At 39.2% G+C, this 9,722-nt stretch overlaps 1 protein-coding gene across 3 annotated transcripts; it reads left to right on the top strand.

Moving 5' to 3' along the window:
- The first annotated feature begins 2,838 nt into the window (after nucleotides 1–2,838).
- hnrnpdl (heterogeneous nuclear ribonucleoprotein D-like) lies at nucleotides 2,839–9,188 on the top strand. 3 transcript variants are annotated; one of them, XR_015935927.1, is made up of 9 exons: nucleotides 2,839–3,073; nucleotides 4,758–4,926; nucleotides 5,282–5,443; nucleotides 5,613–5,744; nucleotides 6,067–6,169; nucleotides 6,637–6,801; nucleotides 7,535–7,643; nucleotides 8,045–8,149; nucleotides 8,863–9,188. XR_015935927.1 is itself a non-coding variant. In XM_088629250.1 (8 exons), the coding sequence occupies exons 1-7, from the start codon at nucleotides 2,985–2,987 to the stop codon at nucleotides 7,603–7,605; spliced, it is 891 nt and encodes a 296-aa protein (XP_088485376.1). In that variant the 5' UTR covers nucleotides 2,839–2,984; the 3' UTR covers nucleotides 7,606–7,643; nucleotides 8,863–9,188. The 3 variants fall into 3 exon arrangements, 2 of the variants coding, with proteins under 2 accessions (XP_088485376.1, XP_088485375.1); XM_088629250.1 differs by lacking the exon at nucleotides 8,045–8,149; XM_088629249.1 differs by lacking the exon at nucleotides 8,863–9,188 and having other exon boundaries at nucleotides 8,045–8,217.
- The last annotated feature ends 534 nt before the right edge of the window (nucleotides 9,189–9,722 follow it).

The raw sequence follows: 9,722 nt of genomic DNA, 5'->3' as shown, positions 1-9,722 counted from the left end.
TGGAAGGTGTTAGTGGGGCCAGCAGCATATGTGGGTCCTAATGCCCCAGTATAATGACGGGGACACTATGCTGTAAAAAGGCACCATCTTTCAGATGAGATGTAAAACTGAGGTCCTGACTCTCTGTGGTTGTTAAAAATCCCAGGGAGCTTCTCAAAAAGAGTAATAATAATAATAATAATTGCTTACACTTATATAGCGCTTTTCTGGACACTCCACTCAAAGCGCTTTACAGGTAATGGGGACTCCCCTCCACCACCACCAATGTGCAGCATCCACCTGGATGATGCGACGGCAGCCATAGTGCGCCAGAACGCTCACCACACATCAGCTATCAGTGGTGAGGAGAGCAGAGTAATGTAGCCAATTCATAGAGGGGGATTATTAGGAGGCCATGATTAGTAAGGGCCAATTGGAAATTTGGCCAGGACACCGGGGTTACACCCCTACTCTTTTCGAGAAGCGCCCTGGGATTTTTTAATGACCACAGAGAGTCAGGACCTCGGTTTTACGTCTCATCCGAAGGACGGCGCCTGTTTACAGTATAGTGTCCCCGTCACTATACTGGGGCATTAGGACCCACATGGACTGCAGGGTGAGCGCCCCCCGCTGGCCCCACTAACACCTCTTCCAGCAGCAACCTTAGTTTTTCCCAGGAGGTCTCCCATCCAGGTACTGACCAGGCTCACACCTGCTTAGCTTCAGTGGGTTGCCAGTTGTGAGTTGCAGGGTGATATGGCTATGGTAGGGGTGTAACCCCACTGTTCTGGCCAAATTTTCCCATTGGCCTTTATCAATCATGGCCTCCCCATCTATGAATTGGCTTCATTACTCAGTTCTCCTCCCCACTAATAGGTAAGTGTACTGGTGCACTATGGCTGTCGTTGCATCACACTGGTGTATGCTGCAAATTGGTGGTAGAGGTGAGTCCTCATTATCTGTAAAGTGCTTTGAGTGGAGTGTGTAGAAAGTGTAAGTAAATATCATTATTATATCTAAGTTTTCATTCTCTAGATAGTATTGAACTGTCCTCAAATGCGTAGATTAGAATGTGACCAGATAAATGCTTAGTTTATTTCTGAATATTACTTGTTATCTATTATTATTATTATTATTATTATTATTATTATTATTATTATTATTATTATTATTATTATTATTATTATGGGGGTGTAACTCAATCTCTACAGTTGCTGGTACCTTTCTCTACCAGGCCACAGGCCGCAGTGTCAGGACTCTCGGAAGAGCTGTGCACAACAAGAATGTACTTACTGCACTGCTTGGGAAGGTTCCAGCACTTTCAGGTGAGAGTAAACTGCTTTGTTGCAGGTGGACCCGAATTGAGCTGTTCACTTTCTTATGTAGAAAAAGAGAGGAGTTTCCGCACTGCAACAGATGCAAGAGGAATGTATGTGTGTACAGGCACAGGACCTCATCACAGAGCTGGAGCTGCTTTCCTGTTTATTTAGTACCACTCTACTGTGTACTCTGTGCTCAGGGCCGGGCCTCAGCCTTCTTCTATTAGAGACAGTTTAGGATACTGACACCGCCAAGCAAACTTGGCAGTGAATTGCTGGGAGCTTAAATGCAGTCAGTTAAAAAAAAACAGTATCTGAGCACTTCCTCTTTTAGTGTTTAATAGCCATTTGGCAGCTTCCTGATGAACTTAAAGTGATCTCAAATCAGATGTTTAAGACAGTATGATATACTTGTGCATAATAAAAAGATAATTTAATTGTTTCTTTCTGATAATTTGAGTTTTCACCCACAATACCATGAGTTTGTATTACCAAAATACATAGTTTACAAATACATAATTTCTTGAAAAAGTATGGTTATTACTACTTTAAGCATGGCGGACACATGACATATACAAATTAAAATATTTTACATCGGACAGAAATATTAGGAGACATAATGTCTATTGGTTAACTGCAGCTAAACTATCCAAAATAGTATTACCATTCATTTATATACAAGTTATTGTAGTCAACACAAAAAGGCTGAGGCAACCAAAAAAAATCATTTATTTATATGTAATTTTTTGTTTAACTTGAATGAAATAAGGACGTATTTAAATCGAGTAATAATGTGGACCTATAAACTATAACATAAATGAACTTTAGTTAAATCGTCATGTCACGTGTATATAGTAAATCTGCTCGATATCTGAATATGAATATCAAAACTATTACTAATATTACAAGAAAACAGTAATGATGTGTTTGTCTGTATTATGTTCAATTTACTTGAACATTAGTTTTTTTCCGCACAAACCTAGCACTGTATGCTTATATTGTGGAGTGAGTTTTGTGTTACTTTGTCTTCCGGTTGGGAAAAGAACACTGAGGAAGACGAGACAATATGGCGTAAGATCTACCAGCCCGCTGAGCTGCGGCCGTCGTGTCCTGGTTGTATACTCATATACTTTATGAGTACATGCCCCGTTCCGGGCGTAATAAACTCTTTTCAGTGTTACTTGTATATCTCGTAGGCCTTTTAATACCCATGCTTACACTTATATGATTATTATTAATATAAACGATATAAATAACCAGGTCAATGAAAGAAATTCACTAAAAAAGCATGATACTTTGTTTTTTTGCTTAAACATTTTTTTGGCCTAAGCACAAAAGGTGAAACGACAAACATTTAAATCGTTTCTTTGCGTTGGAAAAGGACATTTGAGGTTTCCTTCTTTATTTACTGGTTGTTTGTCTCGTCCTTCCGCTTAGCAGCGGGCTGCCGCAGCAGGCGCCGCGCGCCCGCCCCAGCTTCCCGCGCTCTGATTGGCGCAGCTACCGTCACGCGACAACATCCCCGCCTCGCTCCGCCTCGCGCTCAGCCATTTTACTCAACGCGGTGGAGTGTGTGTGCGCGCGGCTTGCGACTGTAACTTCATAGAGACCCGCGGTGATCTTTTTCATTTGATTTCGATACAGTTTCCTCAATCGTCCCCCAAAAAAAAAAACAAACAACAAAAGATGGAGACCGAAGGACAGGTTGATTTTAGCATGGAGGAATTTCCTGAGGGATCCAAAATAAACGCCAGCAAAAACCAGCAGGATGATGGGTGAGAACAAACTACACCAAAGATGGCGGAACCACAATATCCGAAGAATATTACCGTGAAAATGCCTAACGTTACCCGTAATACGTGTATTTTGTGATGAAAAGCGATGTTTTCGGTGGTATTGTGTCGGGTTTATATTTCTAGACGAATTTTTACTTATGGAGAGATTTGGCCTCCTTTTCCGCTGATGGCCACGGCGGCAGGAGGCACCGTTCCTGAGCTAATTTGATATTTTACAGTTTGCTTCGACGCTGACGTTTAGAAAAAGCTGGCACAGAAACTGGCAACCCAGGTTGCTGTTTTTAGTTAACATAGCAACTCTGTAGTTCGAAGAAAAGCGTCTCGATGACGTCACCCGGCCTAGCGTGGCCGGTGTCTGGAGCCCAGACGGAACTGCTCGGAAAAAAGCTTGAGGAACGAAAACCAAAACTGTATTTTAATGTGTATACTAAGTCTGTATTGCCGTCATGTTCAAGGGGGAGTTTTTTTTTCTGGATGTTTGGCAGTGTTGTGTCGATCGAAGTAGCTCCTCTTTTTAATTAAGGAGCGATGCGAGACGTGCGTTTTCGAATCCGAAACGAATATAAAACAACAGCACAACCTGTATTTCCACTTCCCACTTGCTTGTTGGATGGGCCTACAGAGTACTACTGTCTCTGACGCTCCTGCGATGGGAGGGGTTTCGCACTGACCTACTTCCCTCAGCAAGTCAAGAGCGTTTTATTGGCGCGCAATTCCGTGTCAATACTTGGCAGGAGATCGCGGGGATTAGCCGCAGGATAACTATCATAATTCTTACCTTAATCGCATCATCAAGATTTAAGGCGATTATCTTTTTGTACTGGAGATCATAAAAGATGACAAGAAGTCATCTTAAAAAAGCATATTTAACATTTGTAATCCAGCGGGAAAAGAACTTTCCTTAGCAGTATTAAAAACGACGTGTTGCTGATGTCTTAATAGAACACGTAACGCTCGTTTAAAGTTAATGATTCCCAGAGAGACGTTTGATTTCTTGGAAGAAGCTGGATTCTGATATGCAAGTACTCCAGTAAGGATTTCATGCATGCCTAATGAACATGTTTTGCTCGGTTGTGCAGTACTTCCTAGACGTTGTACGATGTTGCACTCGGGGAATGAATCATTTTTGTGTGAAGTCCTTTTGTGATGAATGTGCTCTCGTTGCTAGGCGCTATAACTATTTATAAAGCACATGGTATCAGTCTTTAAAGGGATCCATGGACCTGTAGAGCAAGGCTGCCTGGGCTCCAGCACATGTGTTGGGGGAGGGGTTTTTTGGTCCTCATGGGTAATGCAAGTGCTGTCAGGTTAGTTGAAAACGGGTAGCAGCTGCTCGAAGGTGTTTCAAATGTGCTAGGCACATGGTGAGTTGTTACCGTGCAACCAAAACATCAGGGGTAATGTATTTATATCATTTATGCCTTTTCTTCACTTGCAGCTCATTTTACAGTGTATAGTTATTGGTGGTGCATACTGTTTTTCTTTAAGGTTTAATGTTCCATTCCCATTAGTAGACTTGATACCTTTCATTTCTGTGCCCTATTTTAGATTTCAAAATAAATACAGGGTTTTCTTATGCTCTGTTAAAGTGTTTGCTTGTAAGGTTGTCCAGTTTGGCAGAATGTTTGATCATTTTGTACTGCTTGCCCTTGTTTATTTACAGGAAGATGTTTATTGGCGGACTCAGCTGGGATACAAGCAAGAAGGATCTTACAGATTACTTGTCAAGGTTCGGGGAGGTACTGGACTGTACGATTAAAACAGACCCAATGACTGGGAGGTCCAGGGGCTTTGGGTTTGTCCTCTTCAAAGATTCTGGCAGTGTGGATAGGGTAGGTACATTTTCCTTTTGGATTACAGGTGTAAATTTATCATGATTAAAATATGGCATCTTTACAGCTAAAAATACTAAAATTCATGGGTAAAGCAAATAAACTGATACTTCTTGTGTTGATCCTGCTAACCACTGACAGCAGGGATGGGTGTGTTGCAGTAACAGCTGTTTTTCTGTCTGATAAAGTAGTAGTTTGATTTTAGTCTATAGTTACTATTCTGCCAATTTCCTATCAATGCACTTTGTATGATGGTATACAAATGTTTTAAAATGGAAGATGCTTAGATTCACTTGTAGTCTTATTGCTGTAAATGATGGAGAAGTAACAAGGTGGATGTACTATTGTCTGCTAGGTGCTGGAGCTGAAGGAACACAAACTGGATGGAAAACTGATTGACCCAAAGAGGGCTAAAGCAATGAAGGGCAAAGAGCCACCCAAGAAAGTGTTTGTGGGAGGATTGAGCCCAGAGACATCGGAAGATCAAATCCGAGAATATTTTGGAAGATTTGGAGATGTAAGTTATACTAACTGTTGAGTGAAAGAAAGATGTACAAGTAATTCTATATTTAACTTTTTTAAAGTCATGAAGTGTGTTGGAGCCGTAAATTGTGTACACCTGTGTTGTCTGGTTTTTGAATTGACGCTCCAAATGAAAAACAAGGTGTCTTTCATTCTGTTTGTAGATTGACAGCATTGAGCTCCCCATGGACACCAAAACAAATGAGAGGAGGGGGTTCTGCTTTGTAACATACGTAGATGAAGACCCTGTTCAGAAGCTTCTGGAGAACAGATATCATCAAGTTGGATCAGGAAAGGTACTTGGATTTGTTTTGGATAAAAAAAACTACTCGAACACACTTCATTGTAACTGGTTTTATTCTCAAATGACGGATTGGCCTAGGCAGCTTTGTCTCTGTAGCTAAGGGAAATGTTAATTCCATCTGCATATGAAGCTGTAACACGAGAACTCTTAATATTATTGTACTTGGTATCTGTGGACTAACTGATGTCTTGTCCTGTGTGGACTGTATGAACATGCTTCATGAGAACTGTACTCAAGTCAGAACTTTGAGTGCACGTAGAAGTTTGTCTGGCTTGTTGACAGTTTGTTCACGCAGTTCTGGTGTTTGTACACAGTGCGAGATAAAGGTTGCCCAACCCAAAGAAGTGTACAGGCAGCAGCAGAGAGGAGACAGGGGCAACTTTGGAAGAGGAGGTTCCAGAGGAAGAGGCCGGGGAGGTATGTCCCACTTTTACTCATTAAACTCTATCCTTCTTTTTCTGCTGTCCCTAAATTCCAGGTGCTCATTTTACAATCCACACATCCATATTTAAAAAGGTTCCAGGTTTCACAATACTTAGCACAGTGTCACAAGTGGAATACGAAGTACATGTACAAAATCAAGAGCTAAATGATTTGCTAAATCTTGGTTATTGCAGCATGAAGGTTAATCTGGATTGGAAACTTCACTGTCGGCAGTATTCAGTGAACATTTTAAAGTGCAACTACGGTGTTTATCATGCTAAAAGCTTAAATACATCTTTTGCTTTTACAAAATTAGTGTAATCCCGTCTAATTGTTCTTAGAACGTGCAGTTCTGTTCCTTTCCGTATCATTACATCTGAATTAATTTCTCAAGAATTATCTGGCAGTTCTGTGCTTGATAAATTGCTCACTTTGAACATGTATTCATTTGTCCATCACAGGTCAAAGTCAAAACTATAACCAAGGCTATAATAGCTACTATGGTCAGAATTATGGAAGCTACGGCAATGGGTACAATCAAGGATACAATGACTACACCGGCTATGATTATTCTGGGTACGGCTATAATAACTATGGATATGGACAGGGATATGACGACTACAATGGTAAGCAGAACTATTGATTACAAATCACCCGTGTGTTTAAGTTATAAAATTGCTGTGTATTTTTATATCAAAAGCACATAACCGGCCTAGTATGTACAATAATGAAGATCAGTAATGTTGCCTTGGATTTTTATTTGCTTTGTTTACGCAGACAAATTTCTTAGGTCTATATGATAGCAGATGGTCACTATGAAGTTTTCAGTACAGCAAATTGATTTTTTGGGGGGAATTTGAAGTTTAAAATAACTTACTGTTACTTGGGCTATTGTTGGCAAATTTACCATTTGAATCTTTTTAAAGCATAATCCACATTAATAACTCCCAATAAATTGATTTGCTTCCGGGTTTGTAATTTTAACCATTATTTGGTTATGGATTTGGATTGTTTCCTTGTCATTCATGCTTTAATCTTAAAATTAAGCTTATATTGAAAATGGTTAATTTTAATATGGGAATACATGTTACACAAGTGTTCAAATCATTCTGTGATTAATTTAAAGTATGTATGAAGAAATACTGATGGAAGCAGTTCAAGTAGGTATATTCAGTGTGGAGACTTGTACAAAAGATTACTTTGTATAGACATTTATTCAGAGATCTTGTGTACCTTTTTATATGGTACTTGTCCATGCCACTATGTGAATTCCCCAAGGATAGGGTGCAAAAAGTGTACAATTTCTGTATGATGCACTAATGTTTATTGAAGTAAATGACAACTTTGATTTTTAATTAGGTCAGCAAAGCAGTTACGGGAAGGCTTCAAGAGGAGGCGGAAATCACCAGAATAACTACCAGCCATACTGAAGAGAAAAACTAAAGGAAAACCTGCTCAAGGAATTTAGGTAAATTGAATCCTAACCCCTTGGCTGACTTCTAATAATTTTAAAGATCAATAGACAACTCAAAAAAAAAAACCTCCTTCAAACTTTAAAATGGTAAATATTGCCATGAACATCATCCTGAATGTTTCATTTTTTTCTTTAACAACTGTCTATAGATCTTTAATATGCCATGCTTTCTCTGGCAGTTTTTTTTTAGTTCTCCAGAAAAACGTAAGGGTTTTTCTGTAGGTTTCCTCCCTTTTCTCCTTTGATTTTTGTAACAGGTGATCATGTGGAAGTAACATAAAGAGACTTATTAGCAATATTAACAGGTAAAGTACTGCTAAAGGGTACAAATTAAGGGCCTATCTTTACTTTCCTTCTTCCTAACTCTGATGTTGTACCTTGTTTGTACCTGCCAGCGGGAACTTCATTGCAGGCCGTGTGTCACCCTGACCACGTCATTCTCTGGGCGTCGCACATAGCGGGCAGAGAGCACGGCATGCACAAGAAAACGCTGTCCTGTGGTATGGTCTCTTCCAACTTCCTGTACCAGCGTAAAGATAAAAAAATAAATAAAAAAATGGAAACTTCAGACTTTGCCTTTTTATTTGACAACGGCTTAACTTTTGTATAAATGGTTTTTTGCAGGATTTGTGTTTAATCTTAAATGACTTAACTGTTTAATTGTATTCTGTTTTTATTTTAGTGTCGTTCTTGTATTTCAGTTCTGGACCTTCAGTGATTTTTGTTTTCTAAAATAAACTTTAAATTGCTTAAACTTTTAATGCTTGCTTTTTCTTTATAGCCAGTAGAGAAACCTTCAAATGATAAAATAACGACTTTTTTTAAAAATGTAGGTGTTCGGGATCATATGTAAAGAAGCTTACTGAAGCCAGCAAAAGCCATTCTGTAGAGGTCAACTGTGTGCAGTATTAAACTCAATTTGTAACAATACTGCCTGAAAGAGGGTTCAAAAGTAGTGGGGGGGTGGGGGTTATGAATTGCTCTTCAGTGGTAAGTGCATCTGCTTTAGAAATGGAGCTACACCTAAGCTTTTGCTGGCTGTATCACTTCTGCCAAGCTGAGTGTGATACATATGATCCTTAACACGAGAGAACTTCATAGCTTAAAGTTGGCAGCACAAGAGGTTAATCAGTGAAACCTGGCCGTGTTCTAATTTTCGGTTTTAAAGTGCATGGACACATGGAATTAATGTGCGCTGTCTCTTCTCTTTCAGGTGAGGAGCCCAGATGAGTTTTCTGCTTGTTACCCTGGTGGCAACTGAGAGATTCTAGTCCTTTTAAATCAAGAACAACTGTTTTTATTTTAAGATGACCTTGTTTTCTAATTTAGAGGCAAAGTTGGCACCAGCAGGTGTCTGTTTGTAAATAGAAGCTTTCAAGTTTCGTTGCTGGAGTTGGCTCATTCATTCCTTGCCATGTTGGTGTTGTAATGAAATATCTTTTCGTTTGTTTTGTAAAGCGGTCTTTACATTTTTATGCTTTTTTATTTTGTGTTTTTTGCAGCCATGAAGGGAATTAAAGAGTATGGATACAAAAATGATCTTGTTGTGATTATTTTGGGAACTAAATGGACTGTTCAGTAGCCATTCAAATACTTAATCTCAAAACAGTGTTTCACTTAATGTTTTGAGCTTTTATTGATTTTTGTGATCAGTATTCGTTTACACCAAGTTTTTGATTGTGGAATTATTTATAAATGCAATTGATTTTTTAAAACATCTTTGAAATTCCTCTGAATATATTTCCGTCAAGTTGAGACGTTTTCAATTTTTCAGTTGGCTTTTAATGTAATTTACTCAACGTAAATTGTAAGCTTTAATTATCTCTGATGTTTTTAAACTTTATACTTCTCATTTAGAACATTTTAAATAGTAGATGGCTCACCGACGGTTTGTATCCGGGGCAAAAGGCCAGTATAGGGACTATTGTACACTAAATAAAACTTTTGTAAGTACAACAATCTGAAACAAACGGTTGCGGGTTTTACGAAGACTGCGGCCTATATAAATAAAGGTAAACATGCCGAGGTCCGGTTTGTTCCCTTGGCTCATAATAACGGCAAGCGGAATCAGGA

This window comes from Lepisosteus platostomus, chromosome 4 (assembly GCF_059453375.1).
Source record: "Lepisosteus platostomus isolate fLepPlt1 chromosome 4, fLepPlt1.hap1, whole genome shotgun sequence".
Taxonomy (NCBI): Eukaryota; Metazoa; Chordata; class Actinopteri; order Semionotiformes; family Lepisosteidae; genus Lepisosteus; species Lepisosteus platostomus.
This window is presented reverse-complemented; position numbering and strand designations above follow the sequence as displayed.

Coding starts and splice junctions, on each gene's coding strand:
- hnrnpdl (XM_088629250.1), top strand. CDS start 2,985: ATGGAGACCGAAGGACAGGTTGATTTTAGCATGGAGGAATTTCCTGAG. Junction 3,074..4,757: donor AAAAACCAGCAGGATGATGG/GTGAGAACAAAC, acceptor GTTTATTTACAG/GAAGATGTTTATTGGCGGAC. Junction 4,927..5,281: donor ATTCTGGCAGTGTGGATAGG/GTAGGTACATTT, acceptor ATTGTCTGCTAG/GTGCTGGAGCTGAAGGAACA.